The sequence below is a fragment of the Chanodichthys erythropterus genome, chromosome 2, assembly GCF_024489055.1.
Source record: "Chanodichthys erythropterus isolate Z2021 chromosome 2, ASM2448905v1, whole genome shotgun sequence".
NCBI classification, from domain to species: Eukaryota; Metazoa; Chordata; class Actinopteri; order Cypriniformes; family Xenocyprididae; genus Chanodichthys; species Chanodichthys erythropterus.
In genome coordinates, this window is record NC_090222.1 from 31,423,977 (window position 1) to 31,444,463 (window position 20,487).

Sequence of the window (20,487 nt, forward strand, 5' to 3'; positions counted from 1 at the left end):
GTGCAGCTTCAAAGGGCTTTAAACGATACCAGACGAGGAATAAGGGTCTTATCTAGCGAAACGATCAGTCATTTTTGAAAAAAATACAACTGTATATGATTTATATAAACAGATGATCGCCTTCCACATGCTTCCGCTTTCTGTATTCTTCAAAAAGCGTACCCTGTATGTCCTAGGCCTTCCCTATTCTACTTACGGAAAAAAATTAAACTGGCACTGCGTTCGTTCCATAAGTAAAATATAGAAGGTGTAGGACAGCCCTTTGAAGCTGCACTGAAACTGTAATTTGGTCTTCAACCGTTTGGATACCATTGAAGTCCAGTATAAGGAGAATAATCCTGAAATGTTTTCATCAAAAACCTTCATTTCTTTTCAACTGAAGAAAGAAAGACATGAACATCTTGGATGACATGGGGGTGAGTAAATTATCAGGAAAATTTTATTTGAAAGTAGACTAATCCTTTAATATTCTGGTGCACAGCAAATAGCCTAGATTTACAATAGTTGTCTAGTTGTCACACTCTTTACTTCAGTGAATATTTCTCAGAGTATTTTTTGAACTGAGAAAAAAAAAAAAAGTAAACTATTTAACATTTGCCACCACTACATACACATCGGTGAGCACGTTGCGCTAATAGTGAGGCATGTTGTCACATATAAGGTAATCATCACAATGTGGACTATCTGACCTTATTACAATTTTTTTTTTTTTTTGCTTAATTTAAACAGTAGCCTAAAGCAAATTATGACTGGAAAAAAAAAACACGTATGCTAACATAGCCTACAAACACAAATATGTTTATCTATACTAACCAGGCAAGCTCTAACATCTAAATGATGAACATTTATTGTGCAGACACTACCACAGAGGGGCAGCAGTTCACACTGGGTAACTGGCCCAGAGCAGACACATGGGCAATTTAAAGTCATTTATACTGCCTCCATCTAGTGACTAATTTATAGACATAAAAATGAATTAAAGGCCTACATCAGTTTAATTATTTAGACCTGATAAACGTGTCTGTTTGAAAACTATTTCTGAAATTCCATAATGTTATGGTTTTTACTGGCACCGAGTTTCATGCTTGCCTACTTGCCTGCTTATATATACAATTTTTCTTCTGAAAGTATTTAAATAGTGGAAGTTGAGCTATGAACACATAATCTGTCTCTGCCCACACACATGACTACTGCGGTTAGCCTACTATAGTGAAGAGTGACATCATCATTATCAGTGTGTTTATCAACACTGTCAGTCAGCCCAGCTCATCGAGGAATGTCTTGCAGAATTTATTGAGAAGCACATGGACCTGTTTTTCCAGTTATTGAAAACGACAGAAAAAAACAATAAGGGAAAATGAAATCCAGATGCTACTAAACAAATTCTAAAAGACAGTACACACGGGACATTTACTTTCATCGGTGGAACAGCATAACCAAATGTAGCTACTCATATTCTGCACTATTTTGATTGTTCAGCATGATATTGCACTAGGCCTGTAGTCAGAGTTTGATTGTAGGCCTGCTACTAAATTTCCGATCAGGGATCAAATCCTGATTTCATATAGGCCTATTTTATTTACAAAAACATACTTTTTTATTATACATAGAAACAGTTTTGCACCTCATTTTTTCACTGTTGATTATTATTTTTAAGAATTTATTTAAAGCCTACGAGATCTCAGCTATTTACATACATAACGAATTGCAAAACAGGGAGTTATATGAACTCTAAGTGTGCCGTAGAAGTTTAGCCTATTGAGCCAATTTTGTGACAAAACTAAACTTTCATAGTGTCTCCAAATCTTAACACTGAATTTATTTTTCACGGCTCCACAGACAAACGCATTCCAGACTTTATTGTGATTGACATACAACCTAACCAATAATCGAAGCAGAAATGGTTTCGAGCGTTCCACCCACGACGCCACTATCAGCCAATAAAATTATTCCTCGCGCGCAAAGTGGGCGGGGCAAGTGGTATCGGTCTGAAAGGTAACAGGTTGTCTTTAGCAAATGTTTCCCTGGGGATTATTAGTTAGACCTGTCACATTTAAAGAAACGTCCTTTACTTTTACACTATTAGTTCTCATGAAGGAGAGCAGCAGGAAGTAACAGAGGAACATTCAGCAGAGTGAAATATAAACTTTGCCGTCATATCAGGTAGGTTAAATGTTATTTTTGTTCGCTATCATCGCTAAACCTGTTAGCCTGTGACTAGAAATTGATGCTAAGTTGTTTGTCGCGCGGCAGATGCTCAAATGCATTATCGAGCTGAACTTTCTTCCTTTGGGAATGATACACTTGTTTCGCTCGCATACTGTTAAGATTAGTTGTTTTGTGTTCTTCTTAAGTGAACTTCTCTGAAGATGGATTAATGTCTGTCCAAAGGATTATTGTCGAGCCCACGTATTTTACAGTGTTTTCCAGTGGTTTACGCTAAAAATGAGCGCTTTTCCTCGAGAGACTTTATAAGCCATTGCGTTTCGCACGAAGCGCAGGTGCATCGCCAGGTGAACACCTGCGCTTCTCGCTTTGGGAGCAAATCATGAGAGCAAGTATTGACGTGGCAAACAGTCCTGTTTTAACAGTGTTGTGATTGTTTACCTCACCACAGCCTTAAGAAAGTCCGCTAAACACTCAAAGCTTTGTGTTTGAATAGACCAGTTTTCAGTCAAATGAATAACGAGTCAGTGTCAAACTCGCCGTGAGCGATCAGGTTACTGTGTCAGGTTGGCTGTCAAACGTATGCTGTTTAAAAAGACTTAAAGGGACAACCAACTTTTTAGTTTAGTAGTTAAAGCATTGATCTCGTTTATATTTGGTTTATAGCTCTTTTGGTAGTTTCGAGATGTTATCCAAACGCCAGGACCTTTCTAGACCTGAAACCAGTGACTCAGTGTAGAAGAATTTTACAGGCCCAGGTGAGCAGTGGCACACAAACTCTGTACATACATACTATTTTTTTTTTTTTAATCATTAGGCTTAATTATTAGTCTGCTACATTTTATATAATACATGTCATTTAACTTCAGCATTAATATTATTAAAGGGATAGTTCACCCAAAAATGAAAATTCTGTCATTTATTACTCACCCTCATGCCGTTTCACACCCGTAAGACCTTCGTTCATCTTCAAATTATGATATTTTTCTTGAAATCCGATGGCCCTGTGAGGCCTGAATGGCATTTCCTCTCTCAACATCCATAAAGGTACTGAAAACATATTTAAATCAGTTAATGTGAGCAGGGGCGTAGCACCTGGGCCCTGGGTACAAACCATCTTGCTGGGCCCCTGTACCAAATACCATAGTGATACCAATGGGTGGGGTATTGCATTTTTATCATAAAAACACTTAAAATGTAAACAAAATAAGCCACACTATGATTAATATATTTTTGTTTTATTGTCAAAAGTACTACTAATTTGCTAAAATATCCTTTATTGTCACAATACCTTTTTAAAGTACAAGTTAATTGCTGATTATTTGTCTGTTTAAAATAAATGCAGACTATAGAATCACAGGGTACACTAACCGCCAAACGACATTCAGTCTTTGAATTACGTTTTAAAATAGGTAATTTTCAATCATTAAGATGTGCATTAAACTGAGAACAATCCTGTACTTGATGTAAGAGCGTGTGCGAGCTAATTTGCATAACAATGCGGTAAAATAGGCGCTAACAATCTGTGTTTTCGCGGGTGTTAGATTTTGATAATGGAGGGAAATATACAGTGTTTTCATGTAAACTTCTGACTCTGGGAAGAACGGGAGAACTGCAGCAGAAGAGGAGACAAGCTGCGCAGGCTCCGCCTCCGTCTGCTTCTCACTCCCTGTTATTTACCCAGAAATATTGTTTGCTCGCTATGTAGGGTGTGATACTATAAAGTATTGGTATGTTATTCAAATAGAGTACGAACATAAATGTATGCTATTCTACCTGGAGTAGATATTTATGTTAAAACAATGTCGATGCTCGATGATGCATTTGGAGCTCACCTTTCTTTTCAAAAACCTGAGTGAGCAACTGCTTGCCCTCATTTGCCTTTCTCTCTTTGATCTTCTTTTCTTTTCGTTTTTTAAGCCCCTGATTTTCCTTTAGGAAGACAGAGGAAGAGTCAAGTCTTTCCTTGTTCATATCACGGCTAACTCCAGCTCCTGCCTCATTAACTGATTCACGAATCACCGCAGGTCTGCAGCAGAAGCACCTAACCTGCGGGTCGTACCATTTACATTGATTCGAGAGGGGTGGTGGGGCCCTGCACAGCATGAAAATGACTTTTTTTTTTATATACCAAACCAGTGCCTGACTACAAGTTTACTTTTGCACAGTAACTTTTTTTATTTGTACATAAATTCTATACAAATTTTAGTGCATGTATATGTATGTATAGAAAAACTGACTTCTAAGGGCAACCCCCCCCCCCCCCCCCCCACCCCCGGCCTCGGGCCCTGGGTACTTGGTACCTTTTACCCCCCAGTCCGACGCCCCTGAATGTGAGTACAGTGGTTCAATATTAATATTATAAAGCAACAAGAATATTTTTGGTGCGGCAAAAAAAATAAATAAAAAATAACAACTTCTATAGTGATGGCCGATTTCAAAACACTGCTTCAGAAAGCTTCAGAGCGTTATGAATCAGCACATCATTGGTTCGGAGCGCCAAAGTCACGTGATTTCAGCAGTTTGACGGTTTGACATGCGATCCGAATTATGATTCGACACAGAAGAATCATAACGCTCCGAAGCTTCCTGAAGCAGTGTTTTGAAATCGGCCATCACTAAATAAGTAGTTACATTAATGGATCTTGAGAGAGGAAATGTCATTGCTGGCTATGGAGGCCTCACTGAGCCATCGGATTTCAACAAAAATATCTTAACCCTTAAATGCATGACTGTTTCGCAAATCATTCTTACATATTCAGGTCTTTATCGACACAGATCTATATCTAACACGGAAGGATCTCTACCTGTCGCGATACTATAAAACTCTTCTGTAGGGCTGGGCGATGATTTCATCAGTAAAGCCGGTTCCCTGATTGCCGCTAAATCGCCATCACCTGCTTTCAAATGCAGCGGCATTTAATAGACAGAGCCGTAGTTCACTGATAAGCCACGCAATATCGCGTTTAATATCGATATGAATCGCCATCGATATTGAACGCGATACTGCGTGGCTTATCAGTGAACTACGGCTCTGTCTATTAAATGCCGCTGCATTTGAAAGCAGGTGATGGCGATTTAGCGGCAATCAGGGAACCGGCTTTACTGACGAAATGCGCATGACAAAAGCATTCGATATATCGCCCAGCCCTACTCTTCTGATATTAGAGTAACAATTACAGAAGAGTAAAATAAAGCATATTTTGTTACTTTTTGGAGCTTGAAAGGGCTCCGTTTGACTAGATGTTTTATGCCATCATGACTTTCCTCGTCAGAGCTCATTTCCCAGTAAATTCAGCAAATAATGGCCTAGTTTTATATTTGAGGTCACGAATATGAGCCCATTCGCGATCTCAAACGTATTCTCAAAACTATATAATTTTCAACATCTTCAAAATCAATATTTCGATCGCTAACAGCTTCACCAGATCCATCCAGTAACAGTTACAGTCATATTTGATTGCGTTCAGTACTTGCTCTGCAGTAAATCGCTGAGCAATTTCATGTTTTTCTTATTTCGTTTTCTGCCTGAATGAGTCGTCACTTCAGCATTGTGTTTCAGACATTGCCTACTTGTGGAATAAAGGTGAATTGCACTTATTCCGTCATCTAAGATTCAATTATTGTTGTGCAGAAAAAATATACGTGCACTCATACACACCTCGGGTCGTTAGCGACCCTATACAATTTTTACAAAAAATGAATACAAAAATAGGCATTCTTTTATAATTTTATGTCTAAGTTTAAAAAATGAATGAGGAGGAGGGTAGTGAATGACATCTCGGGTCACTAAAGACCCGAGGTATGCATTTAAGGGTTAATCTGCATTCCGAAGGTTAACAAAGGACTTAGGGGTGTAGAAAGGCATGAGGGTGAGTAATAAATGACATTATTTTCATTTTTGGGTGAACTAACCATTTAAAGTGGCTGTTATTAAAATGATTCAATTTTAAAGTTGACACAAAATAAAATTTCATGTGAAAAATCAAATAAGTCCATTTTCCAAATGGATGTTATTGATTTTAATGTGAATTCATATGTGTTTGTTTTTTTGATGTCATAATTAAAATTTTAAGCTCACATTCAGCCGATCTCCATATACATCCAATCAACAACCCTCATCTAGTACATTTTGTATCTTTTTAAAAAATTAAACGCATACAATATATCACAATATGGAAGAAAAGATCTGTTGCTATTTTCGTCATGTTTCATCGTGACTTTAAATGAAAAACATTCAGTTCCGTGGGTGAAAATCAAACTCCTCAAGTAGCTTCCCCCTAATAAGACACATGAGCTTTTGATTTTCAAAAGTTTTCTGGCTGCAATTATGGAGTCATTTCCTCAAGAAAGACATAACGGCACATTTTATTAATATGAAATCCAATTAATTAGTAATTTGTTTTATAGGTTTAACAAAGCTTAATCTTTCCAAGCACCCCCTTGAGCCTGCTAAACCACACTCAGCAGTGCATGTTAAATTAAAAGCTTGCTTTTCATTTGAATGATTCTTTGCACATTTTTAGACCATAAAACCAAAACGTATTGTTCTTGCATCCCCCATGTTACACTGGCATCTTGGTTATTAACCTGTGACTACATTGTGCTGAGCCATGGACAAACATAACACTATCTCTATCGCTAACATGAGACGTCAATCCTCTAGTGTGATTCACAGCTGAGAAACATGCTTTAATTTTTCCAAGCTGATATTAGATAAGATTTCATTTTATATTGTGTGAGTTTCTGGCCGGATGATTTGTGTTTGGCAACACTGGAGTCAGTCATGCTGGTGAGATCCAATAGACGGACAGAAGAAGAAATTCTTGTTTGTCTGTCTTTGAAGAGCGATTGAAGTTTAGGAATGGTTAAAGGAAAAGAGAGATTTAGAGGGAGTTTGGCAGGAGACAAAGAATGCAAAGGGGAGTCAAGCACTAATGGAGGGATACCAGACTCTTTAAAATGAGATGAAAGCTTACGATAGGCTACACTTTCTCAGATGCATTCTCAGAGCAACACGAGAACTTTAATATAGACTAATCTAGATGAGCTCTATATCTCACCTTTGTCAGGTAAATCACTCCAAAGTGAATATCACTGATTGGTTTATCCTTTCTATGTAAATGAGTAGAAACTAGATCAGAGATTCAGCCTTTAGGTTGTGTTTGTCTTTAGTCAGATTGGTTGTCATTCTTTTAATATATGCCACCTCAAAAGTGTTGCTGTCTGAAGTATGCTGAGAGGTTGGTGTTGAAAACCTAAAGGACTCTGGGAATGCTATGCATGCTTGTTCTTTCTATTGTACCTCCCACGTTAAATGAGGTCTGACCTGACAAAATGTGACTGAATTCACATTTCATATTGATATGAAGATTCATTAAACATGTGACTCAGATGCACTGGTTGTAGATGCATTGACTTTGGTTTACATTGATTTGTGATAGTCAACAGAGATAATACAAACCATACTGACTGTGCAGATGTCTCCTGAGTCCTACTGCTTCAGTTCCCTCTTAATTCTATTAGTCGTTCCACATCTGAGAGTCTCGATTCAATTTAAGATCAGAGAATTCAATTTAATGGGAGATCAAGAGGTCGCAGACTCAGAGCTGTGGACAGATGCCCGTGGAGGGTCTGTGCGAGGGTATTTTTTTAAAAGTGGTTCATTAAGACTTTTAAATTGCAATGTTTGTTGTTGCTTTATCTCCCAGAGCATGTGGAATGAGATGTGAAAGGTAGAATACAGAATGTTCCTGTTCTAATGTGTAAGTATAATCAGTATAATAATCAGTTATTTTGACACATTATTTTTTGTTTGTTTGAATCAGCTAAATCTTAATCTATGTTGACAGAAGTTTGTGTACAAGCATTTGAATTCAGTCTGCAGTGATTTCTGTGGAATTCTGCTGACACAGATTCTGTGGTCATCATGTTTAAAGGTGATGAATCAAGTGAGTATGACACTGACTGAAGTGAGATGCATATCAGCCTATGAACGGATGGAGGAAATTAAAGGGTTAGTTCACCCAAAATGAAAATAATGTTATTTATTACTCACCCTCATGCCGTTCCACACCTGTAAGACCTTCGTTAATCTACGGAACGCAAATTAAGATATTTTTGTTGAAAACCGATGGCTCAGTGAGGCCTGCATAGCCAGAAATGACATTTCCTCTCTCAAGATCCATTAATGTACTAAAAACATATTTAAATCAGTTCATGTGAGTACAGTGGTTCAATATTAATATTATAAAGCAACGAGAATATTTTTGTTGTACCAAAAAACACTAAATAACGACTTCTAGTGATGGCCGATTTCAAAACACTGCTTCAGGAAGCATCGGAGCATAATGAATCAGCGGGTCGAATCGGCAGTTCGGAGCACCAAAGTCACGTGATTTCAGCAGTTTGGCGGTTTGACACGCGATCTGAATCATGATTCTCGTTGCTTTATAATATTAATATTGAACCACTGTACTCACATGAACTGATTTAAATATGTTTTTAGTACATTAATGGATCTTGAGAGAGGAAATGTCATTGCTGGCTATGCAGGCCTCACTGAGCCATCGGGTTTCAACAAAAATATCTTAATTTGTGTTCCAAAGATTAACGAAGGTCTTGCGGGTGTGGAACGACATTAGTGTGAGTAATAAATTACATTATTTTCATTTTTGGGTGAACTAACCCTTTAAGGATGTGGGGGGCAGATTAGGTGCTGTTTCTTTTTTTTAACCCTGGGTTAATGTAATCTTAGATCATCTTGTTCCATGTTTCATGTGGTTCAAATTTTATCCTGGGTTAGTATTTAATCCTAGACAGTTAAAGGGTTAGTTCACCCAAAAATGTCGTTCCAAACCAGCAAGACCTTCGTTCATATTCAGAATACAAATTAAGATAGGTTTTTTTATCTCCCATAGAAAGTAACAAAATTACCACATTCAAGGTCCAGAGAAGTAGTAAAGACATTGTTAAAATCGTCAACGTGACTACATTGGTTCAACCTTAATGTTATCTATATTGTGAGTTTGCATCCGAACGCTGACTCATTATTGGCTGACGCTGTCCATGTGAGCGCCACGATGCATGCGCATGATGCTGACGCAGTAGCCGGCCAACACATAGGCAGTGACGTAGAACATTTGCATTTAGGCTTCAAAATTCATAAAAGTTGTTCATCTGTGAAAATTAAGTATCATAAACTTTTGTTGATCACAGAGCTTGTTTCTTGCAATAATCCAAAAGCCTATGGAAAATCCTATTGGGTTTTTGTCGAAGGAACCAGTGTGATAACTGCCGATTGGCCTACAAAGTGACGTCATACCTGCACCACTATATTTGTAGAAATAAAATAGAAGTGATACTGTCTTTTCATCTCTCTAGTTTCCCTAATGTGTGGAAGCTAAACGTGGCTTGTGAAAGTTTTTGCGACTGTACACTGTCTATGAATATTTTACGAGGCAAGCATTGTTTAGGCCTAGTTTATGATTGGTTGTCGGTTGCTAAACAACTTGCTGTGGCCATCTAGCACACTATTGCTTCACATTGTACCTTTCTCACTGCATTTCAGAAGTTTTCAAAACTTTAGAATTTCATTAAGAGGAGTGTTAACCTCCTTTCAGATTTACTAGGATGGGACAGGAGAGAATGAGATGGGAGATAGAATAAGATGGGGTAAGTGCAGAGAGTACTCTATTAATCTGGGGGAAATTGAGACATTGCACCAGACATAAATCTTGGTGACAAAAAAAATAAATAAATACAATGCGAGAAAGAAAATTTAAAACATTGCTTAATTCAAGTTTAAAAGTACCATAAGTCAAGGTTTAAAATCTAGCATTAAAAACATTTGAGCTAGGCAGAAGTCATCGTAAATTCATTGTTAAAAGAAATGGATAGAGCGGATAGGCCTATAATTAACAGCACTTTATTATGAAGAGAGAAAAAGCAGTGGGTCGATCTGCATTGTTTTGCCCTTAATGCACAGATACTTGCTCCTAGACTGGTTAAATGAAGTGTGTTTGTTCTGCATGTAAGTAAACGTCTGCATACCGTAGGCTATTGCCTATGAACGGAATAGTGACATCTCTGATTTGGATCAGTGTATGAGAGCAGAAGAGCGTGAGTGTGATAGAGAAGCCAGTGTTCTCAGCATAGCTGCCCTTGTTTTCTGCCCCACTTCACTGTAATAATGGGAAGAGGGTCCTCATACTCCCCCTCTGTCCCACTCACAGGCTCCCTCCATTCACCCTATCAGATAATGCAGTGCTGAGAGGCTAAATGGTGCCTCTGTCTGCCTGGCCACTGACACACTGACACAGAGGAAATGGATCGTTTTAGACCGTGACAACATTTTGGCTGTATGTTTGACCAATGACCAGATCACTGTCATAACTCATAACAGAATAAATAATCTGTCCGTCATCATGTAGATATTCAAATGTGATTGAGCAGAGTTAAATCAGTGTTGTTGTTCTTAATTAAATCGATTTAAAATAGTTTGTGTTAATTGGAACGAAGCTGAAATAAAACAAAAAATGAATAGATGACAAACATTAACTGAAAAATAGAAATGCTGCAAGGGCAACGAACTGAAATTAATTAAGTTTAAAGTGTTAGTTCACCCAAAAATGAAAATAATGTAATTAATTTCTCACCCTCATGCCGTTGCACACCCGTAAGACTTCGGAACAAAAATTAAGATATTTTTGTTGAAATCCGATGTCTCAGTGAGTCATCCATAGCCAGCAATGACATTTCCTCTCTCAAGATCCATAAAAAAACATATTTAAATCAGTTCATGTGAGTACAGTGGTTCAATATTAATATTATAAAGCGACAAGAATATTTTTGGTGTGCCAAAAAAAACAAAATTACGACTTATTTAGTGATGGCCGATTTCAAAACACTGCTTCAGGAAGCATCGGAGCATTATGAATCAGTGTATCAAATCATGATTCGGATCACTTGTCAAACTGCCAAACTGCTGAAATCACGTGACTTTGGCGCTCCGAACAAATGATTCAACACGCTGATTCATTATGTTCCGAAGCTTCCTGAAGCAGTGTTTTGAAATCGGCCATCACTATATAAGTCGTTATTTTGGGTTTTTTTTGGCACACCAAAAATATTCTCGTCGCTTTATAATATTAATATTGAACCACTGTACTCACATGAACCGATTTAAATGTTTTTAGTACATTAATGGATCTTGAGAGAGGAAATGTCATTGCTGGCTATGCAGGCCTCACTGAGCCATCGGTTTTCAACAAAAATATCTTAATTTGCGTTCCGAAGATTAACGAAGGTCTTACAGGTGTGGAACGGCATGAGGGTGAGTAATAAATGACAGAATTTTCATTTTTGGGTGAACTAACCCTTTAAGTTCACATACTAAAATTATTAAAACTGAAATAAAAATGAAAGCCAAATATAAATATTAATAAAATATAATAGTAATAATAAAAACAACACTGAATTAAATCTCCCAAACTAACTAACAAGTTGGATGAAAATGACAGATTATGGCATAATCGCTGTGCTTATGAGAATATATCTCCAATTAAAGGCCTTTACTGTAGTTCAGGGGCCACTGTCATGGATGCGGTTGATGTCACATGCTGTTTACATAGAAAATAATGTAATATATTTCATGAATAGCGCATTGGTGAAGTACTGGATTTTTTTTCGAGCTCTCATTGAATAAAAGTAGACTAGTTGCTTACCTTAAAGGCACTTTAATAAAAGTGCCAGCATTCCTGTTTGGCTCAAAACACAATATCTTTATAATATTGTGAAAAATGAAAGATTTATTGCCATATTACATTTGGCTTCCACACAAATTTTTGCAGCATTTGTGTGGGCCCTCAGGATACATTTTCATCATATTCAACATAACTGTGTCCCCCCTGCTATCTCTAAAGAAGCCTTTCCTTCTTTATAGTTCTTTTATGGTGTTCAAAGTCTGTTGTCTGATATTGAAACTCCACCTGTAAGTGGGCTGGAATTTAAAAGTACATAAATCCTTCCGCAACTACAATAAACAAAGTTGATGAATGAGTCTGTAGAGTGAAAAATGATCAGTGAAGTGCTGCTGCCACTTTCTCACTACACCTGTATAACCTTCCGCCTGTATATCTGTCAGCACAGGAGCCTCCCGTATGTGAGCTTGGCTCTCTTCAGTCTGCTTTCAGTCATTGACATGGACACGTCAGCTATCTTAAACGTTTTCTGATGACACAACACATAATGAGCCCATTCATTGTATTCACTGTAGTCGTGACTCGTGAAGGCTCCTTTATGTCACACAGTAAATTTCTTAACACTCTCTTACTCATCTTAGGATGACTGTTAGTTTATTTTAACTGAACATTTGGTCATTTAATTAAAGGAAAATCATAGGGTTTTTTTTTTTTTATTTGCTCAGTAGTGCTGTTTCCATGATTCAGTCATAGGAGTGGACATCCCTGATTCTTTTATATATGTATAAGAGAGAGAGAGAGAACTTGAATGGGATTTTTTTTTTTTTTTTACTACCAGAGCCCTACTGTTGTGCTCTATTTAGATACAGACAGACACAGACATGCAGACAGACTATATATATATATTGTCACTCTGTCTCTCACTCTCAAAAGACAAAGAGAATCGGTAAAGATGTACCATTGTCTGGGAATGCACTTTGTTCCCCGTCACACCCTTCATGCTATAATGTTCCTTACTGAGATATTTTCATTCCATCACACCAGCCACACCTTCAGTTTTCTCCTCCATTACATCATGAGTAATGCTGAAGCTTTCCTGAGTTTTGATGAGAAGTAGTAACATGCTAGGTGTAAATAAAAATCTAAAAAAGGTGTGTGGTTTAGGATAGAAAGTCAATTGTACGTCTACACCATGAAAAACAAACGTTTGTGCTCAGGTTAATGAATAATGAAGGCCATTGGGTCTTCTGTGCCAGGAATCGGAGGTAACGGGCAGCATTAAGTAGTGTGTAATTCAATCCTACCTCATTGGACTGTCTGCATGTCTGTGTCTGTCTGTATCTCAATAGAGCACAACAGTAGGGCTCTGGTAGTAAAAAATCCCATTCAAATTCTCCTTTAGAGAGTAACATAGGCTAGAAACATTTCAAGACAGACCATCATTATCTACAAGGGCAATTTGAAAATGACCCCACTTACTTATTATTAATGCATATTCCTGGTCTTATTGTGATTCATAAGTGCAAAGAATGTTTGTCTTCATAATCCTTTATCAATATGTAACTTGCACCGCCTCTGAAATAGCTGTTCCTGTTCAGCCTTTCACCTCCAACCACATGGCTTCATTCTGGAGTGTAACGCCCACTTTTCACAATCCAATCAAGTCTAAATAAAACACAAATCTTTCAGATTATGACATATTATATTAAATTCTTGATAATGTTTATATATATTTTTTTAGTTTAGTATATAAACAGATTATTTCTAGCATTTAGGCCTGAGTTTTAAGATCACATATAATTTAATGAGTAAAGTAGGACACTGCCCCCAATCCTGAACCAAGTTCCACAAAGGGAATTCACCATGGTATCCTTGTTGAAGTGAAGTGCTTTTTTAAGAATGAGGAGGAGTGCCTGTAGAGGGGAAAGTGGCTTCACATCAGGTTGTGCAGTGGAGTATAATCTGAGGGACATCTTATTGCTTCTGTCAGGGGCTGTATGAGAGAAAGAACATGCAGGGTTGTGATGGAAAATAAATACTTTTTTTATTTTGTTGTACTGTTGTGATTCAGAGCTGGTTGGTTTGGCTCAAGGGTTAGGAATTTTTTTTTTATGTCTTTGCAGAAAATGAGGGGAAAAATAGTTCTTGAACCCAAGAGTTCTTGATTTTTGAGGTCACTGGAAAAACACACTTTGACACTGTGCATTGTGCAATATACTTTGACATTTTCTTCATGTTCTTTTCATCTCACCTCTAGGATGTCTGCTCCTGTCTCAGGTAGGAAGACCCCCGTGGACTATGGAGTACAGATTCGTTTTATAAATGACCTGCAAGACACCGGAGGGGGGGTGAGTGGGCAGCCTCGGAAAGAGGGGCCCAAAAAACCACAGTCTCGCTATGGAGTGGCAGTGAGGGTGCAGGGCATCGGTGGGCAGCCCTACGTTGTACTAAAAGAGGGAGAGAAAGGAGATTCATATGGAGTACAGCTGAGAACCCAACCACCTGCCTACAGCAGCCTGCCTAGGTATGCTCCAAGTCAAATTATTATTTTATTAAATACAACATATTTATTGATTTTTTTTTTTTTTTTTTTTTTTTTTAAATATCTTTCATTTTTCATTATCTTTAAACCCCTCTGATCTAAATAACTGTATGTAAAATAAAAATATTTGTTACCTATGTATAAGTATCTTTACTGAATTAAAATGTTTTTGAAATCATTTTCTTGATAAAATTAATTTAATCATGAAGATAATATATTATAAACATTAATATCATACATTATACAGTAGTTGCATTTAGAGGATTAAAGCTGGCTGATAATATAGTTAACGTTTTGCGACGATACAAGCATTCAAGCATGAACAAATCCGATGAACAGTTGTTTTTTTTATGCGAGAAAACTATGTATGTGGATTAAGTTGGACATGCTTATATATCCAACTTTATACAAAGAGTTAGGAGAATAATTGTAAATAAAAATAAATAAATAATCAGGCAGTTTTGCTATATAGATTTGTTGCTTTACATGAGTGTGCTGTATGTATGCAAATAAAGTTGGATATAATATACAATATATACAACTTTTTATATATACTGTAGAGCTGTGCGATAATACAGTTTACATTTTGAAGTCGATATAAAGAATCATGAAGCCGAGATTTGCTATATACTGTAGTATATACTGCTTTACATGATTTTACTGTATGCATGCAGGTAAAGTAGGATGTGCTATATATCCAAATTTTAATATATTGCTGAGCAATAATATAGTTTACGTTTTTTTTTGATGATATAACAATCAAGCAGTTGAGATTTGCTACACTGTAGTACATACTTGAGTTGTCACGATATTTGAATTTCTAACTTTGATACGATACCTTGAAAAATATCGATATCCGATACCATTTTTGATACCACGGGGAAAACTGCCATATAGATATTTTATTATTATTTATTTTTGATAATTTGGGTAATTTTGTTTGCTTTATTTGAAACTCTGAACTAAATTTACACCAAAAAAAAGACAAGTAAACAGTCAGTAATAAAAAAATAAGAACAAATAAACAAATTGGAAATGATAGCACAAATAAATACAATAGAATAAAGAGAAAATTAAAAAGAAAAAAAAACACTGCTTTAAGTTTTTCAGGTGAGCCTAACAGTAGTATTTGGGTAAGAAATACTACAGAAATTAAAGTAATCAAATGTGAAATAAAACTGGATAGTCTTCATTGTAAAAATAATTGCTTACAATTAAAGTTACAAAAGTCAAAAAGTGACTTTAATCAGAGAACAAAAGAAAGATAAAGGAATAGTTGATTAGTTCACCCACAAAATGAAAATTATCCTATAATTTACTCACCCTTAAGCCATCCTAGGTGTATTTGACTTTCTTCTTTCAGCCAAACACAATCTGATTTTTTTAAATAATATTCTTGCTCTTCCCAGCTTTGTAATGGCATTGAATATTGTCTTTGAATAGTTTTTGAAGCCCAAAACGGGTCATACAACTAATCCATACAAATTCAGAGGGTTAATAAATGCCTTCTGAAGTGAAGCGATGGGTTTTTGTAAGAAAAATATCTATATATTTAAATATATTTAAAACTTTATAAAATATAATCACTGACTTCCGGCAACAGCCATACACACGCTCACGAGAGAGTAGCTCTTCTGTCTGGTGATATTAGGCTAAGAATTATGACACCTGTGAGGTTTTTGACGTTTAGTGACATGGTTAAGTGATGCATATAAATGACAGGGTTATTAAATTGATAATATAATATAATAACATTTATTGAAAATAGTCATGGCATAATAAAAATGCATAACACATTGTATACATGTGTTATGTATAGTTGATAATATCTTTCAGGACTCCAGACTAACTTTTGAGACCTGTGCCACTGGTGCCACCAAGCTTTACAGATTGTGGCAACAGCACCTGATTTGGATGGCACCAGGTCTGGAATATTAATAATTACATGTTTTCTCACTTGGAAATGTGCATTGTGCATTGTGCAGATGTAAATTTATTTCCATTAACAAAAACTGTTACGTCTATAAAAAATATCATGAGTTTATTTAAAAAAATGCTGACTGAGTTAGGACTCTTTTTTTTTAAAACTAACCATAGGTCTTTCCTAGTAGCCTATCATTGTAGATAATAACCACAAGTAAAACCATAGTACCTTGCCTCAAAAACGGATATGGATTCTTTGGTATTTGTTTTTGTTATATATATATATATATATATATATATATATATATATATATATATATATATATATATATATATATATATATATATATATATATATATATATATATATATATATATATATATATATATATATATATATATATATATATATATATATAAAAACAGTAGCCTAAACATTAAGTTTAAGTATAAATACAAATGCACAAAAACTGCTATAGCTTAAAAAATACTGTAATAATATTCCATTACTCATTTAATTCATGTCTACATTAATAAAATAATACAATTTGATATGTAAATTTCACATTTCTGCAACAATACCATGGTTACAGTTAGTGTTACTACAGTAAATCCATGGTAAATTTTGGCTATTTGTGGGTTGAAAAGCTGTTTCTCCTGTTTTCCGCATCAGTGTTATTGAGAATGTCAGCGCTTTTTCATCTGGCTTTAAACTAGTTTAAATCACTGAGACGTTTGTGGTTTGTTTAGTAATCGAAACCGGTCAGCGAGTAAATGCACTTTCTTGCTGTCTCTTTGGACCGAGCTGATAAATGTCTATGTGGCGCCTTTCAAACGAGATGGCTAATGTTTCTCATACACAACAAAAATGGCAGTGATTATCAGGCTGTGCTTCTGCTTTCTTTTTTTAAACAAATTTTAAATATGTATCTTTGTATTTTGCTGATTGTGTTTGTTTGTGTGTTAGGAGGAGAGAGGATGGGGTAATCCAGGGGCCGTATTTCTCATCTGGAGGGAACACCCCCCTGCGCCGTGCTCAGTCTCACGGCTCCCTGTTGGAGAGAGAAAACAGCAGTGAAGACTTTACAGATGAACTCCGACGGCCACTTGGTGATGGACGCTCTGGTAGCTATGCCAACCTGGATGGAGGTGTTGGTATGGGATCGGAGAGGGAGCGGCCCAGAGAAAGGATGGAGAGAAATCAGTGGGGTGGCTCCTACCAGACCGGGCTGAATGGCACTTTGGGAAGAGGGAGAGGTGGAGGCAGTCATTACACCTCATCCGAATCAATCGAAGTATCTCCACACAACCAGCACACTCACAGCCAGCCAGCTCAAAGCTCCATCCGTCAGTCTCCTGTCCACAGACTCGTCGACAGGTTCGACGGGGGCTCTGTTGCACAGCCGGGTAACACTGGGACCACCACCAGGGGGCAATATCCCATCCTAAATGCAGACGACAGACCTGCCTCAACCTCACCATTACCTGCTCCATCTCTCGTTCCAAACACATACTCTTCACCACTGTCTTCCTCACCTGCTTCTGCCTACAGCAGCCTGGGACGTGGCTCAGGTTCTGTCGCCAAGGTCATGGCCGTCTCTTCATCTGCTCCAGTTGATGCACCTGTGAGTGATGGATGAAATATATTGAGGCTTATTAAAAGTATGCTCTTTTTGATTTAACATTTTTTTTTTATCTAGACATCGGAACAGAATTTGCATTTGGAAGTGTACCTCTGATGCCTTAAAATGCTGTCAGTGTTTTGGAACGGTGTAATCTGAATAGCTTACAGTAAAGCAATTCATCAACCTGATACTCTGTTCTCTCTGGCATTGAATGTCATTTAGCTTGGTGTAGCTTGTTGGCATCAACAGACAAAGTGTTACTACTCAGATGTATCAATTGTAACATACTCCTTAGTCTAAGAAATGTTACTTAGTTGTTTTGTGGGTTGTGTTTGATGTTTCATAGACTATTGTCTCCATTTAGGTAACCCCTGACCTGTTGATGGACCAGGGGCAAAGTTCAGGGTCAGAGTTCTCAACCGAAGATCAGATACAGCAAATAATCTATGATGTTCTACGTCAGGGGTAAACCATTGTTCTGATGTGTAAGCAAAATATATATATAGACTGAATGTCATTAGTAACATTTTGTTTCTTCTAATTCCTCAGGAGTACAGAGGGAGATGCTTCCATTAAGCGCAGAGTTCGTGTCATCTGTAATAAGATTCAAGGCTTGAAGGTACAGTGCATCTTAGTTAATCACATTTTTAAACATTGCTTTTTGTTCACTCTGAGTTTTGAACATAAAACATGTCAACACCTGATCACGAAACAAACCCTACATTTAAAACTAATGAATGACTTTTGTTTAGGGCACTTCCACCAGCAGTATGACACAACTAGCTCAGCTTGAAGCTGAACCTCTGCTCCCAAAACTATTTCAGGTGAAATAAAGTACAAACTGTGACAAAACATACAAAAAAGACACAATTTTCTGTACAGGATTCGATAGTATTCGATGACATGTATCATGAAAGGCAGTTCAACCAGAGACTGTTTTTGTGTAATTTCTGCAAAAGTCTTGCCTTTCAGTTAAAAGAGCCAGTTGGCTTTTTTAATCAAGATATTGCTTGTTTGTTTACTGTAAAATGCACACTTTTAGTGCAATTTGAGCTGTTATTGAGACATAATCTTGACTGACAGTTTTGGATATTGCTACCATTCCCCATTTAAGTACATAAAAGATATACTTGTATTATCTACTTAGAAAATAGCTGCCCAGGGTGTAACCAAGATAACCACAGAGTCAACTGACTTTGATTAAACCCAGCTGCAAATAAATCTGCCATTTTTAAAAAGCTATCATAAACAAGTGTCAGCAGTGAGAGGTGATTTACTCTAGTGATAAAAACACCCAGTCTGGCTGTGGAGGTAGGCTCAGTTGGCACTGTATTCTGTACTCAGACAGGCATTGCTAAAATGGGCATTACATTTGATGGCTTTTTAGGTGTTGGCATATTTTGCTAAGCTGTAATGAATTGGCAGCGGATCCCACCTCACTTACAACAGCTGAGCCCATTTTAGAGCGAGAGGAGGAAGCAATGTTTTCCTCCACCATCAGCTACACACACTAACACAATTTACTAATAGACACAAACGTCTGCCAGTCTAATCTAATATAAATGTATAAATCCCAATATATCATCAGAAATGATAAATAAGCACTTAAAAAGAATGCAAGACAGTATCCCTGTCAATCTTATATTTGAACATTTCATTAAACCCTTTGAAATGGAAGGCACAGTTATGCTCTGAGGCAAACAGTGGATCATTTAGCCTCAGTATAATTACCTGACATAGAGAGAGGATCAAGACGCCTGATGGATGTGTCTGGGTTTTGCTTCCAGGAACAAGTTAACATCATTGATAAGTTTCTGAGCTCAAGATAATTATGAGAATTTTAAAACTGGCACAGCAAATCGAAAAAGAACTCAAAGTTATTCTGTTAAATTACTTTTAAGTTTAAAAAAAAACTTACACAACTTATAAAACTGCACACTGTGTTGAATGTTGATGAAGTTATTTCTTATTTTATGTTGAACAAAATATTAATTCAGTGTAATAATGGTCTAATAGCCTGTAATTCATGTATGATAAAACATCATATGTATGTATAATATTATTCATTATATCTTGAATGCTGAGCTTTTGGGAACTTTTTATAATGTAAAAATCTCATAAAAATCTCATAAACACTTCATTTGTGATGATTTCTTAAAGGCAAAAGACTTTTTTTTTTTTTTTTAGTGAGCAATTACTTGGAATAGTGAACTTTACACAGCATTAAGCCTATTATGTCTCAACAGGGGTAGCAAACCACTAATGACTACTCTGTCGTCTAGATAATATCATAGAGGTGCACTTGGATTATAGTGTCTTGGGCTAATTGGAGCGTAATCTGGTAATGCCTTGTTTACATGAAAAACTGTTTGACGCACATGAGCGTCCTGGTTAGTCCTGCCACTGACAGACTATGCATGGAGCGGGCAAAACAATGGAAACACTTGATGTCAGTTTACAGTTATCATGCACTGTTGGGGAATTATCCTGTCGTGTCAGAGATCTTAGTAGATATAGACAGTCTAGATAT

The 20,487-nt window shown here is 36.7% G+C and overlaps 1 protein-coding gene across 3 annotated transcripts in view; it reads left to right on the top strand.

The window, feature by feature from the left end:
* The first annotated feature begins 1,994 nt into the window (after window positions 1-1,994).
* The window catches only part of LOC137027732 (cingulin), a 30,576-nt gene continuing 12,083 nt past the window's right edge, over window positions 1,995-20,487 (top strand). For 2 of the 3 annotated variants that reach the window (XR_010896076.1, XM_067396132.1), the window contains exons 1-5: window positions 1,995-2,163; window positions 14,125-14,391; window positions 17,300-17,957; window positions 18,322-18,422; window positions 18,507-18,576. Coding sequence is in view for 2 of the 3 variants with exons in the window: in XM_067396132.1 (XP_067252233.1) it covers window positions 14,126-14,391; window positions 17,300-17,957; window positions 18,322-18,422; window positions 18,507-18,576 (1,095 nt within the window). In the remaining variant the exon portion in view is untranslated. Of the gene's footprint in view, window positions 2,164-2,799; window positions 2,925-14,124; window positions 14,392-17,299; window positions 17,958-18,321; window positions 18,423-18,506; window positions 18,577-20,487 lie in introns of those variants that run through there. The other variant, XM_067396141.1, reaches the window with a different exon arrangement.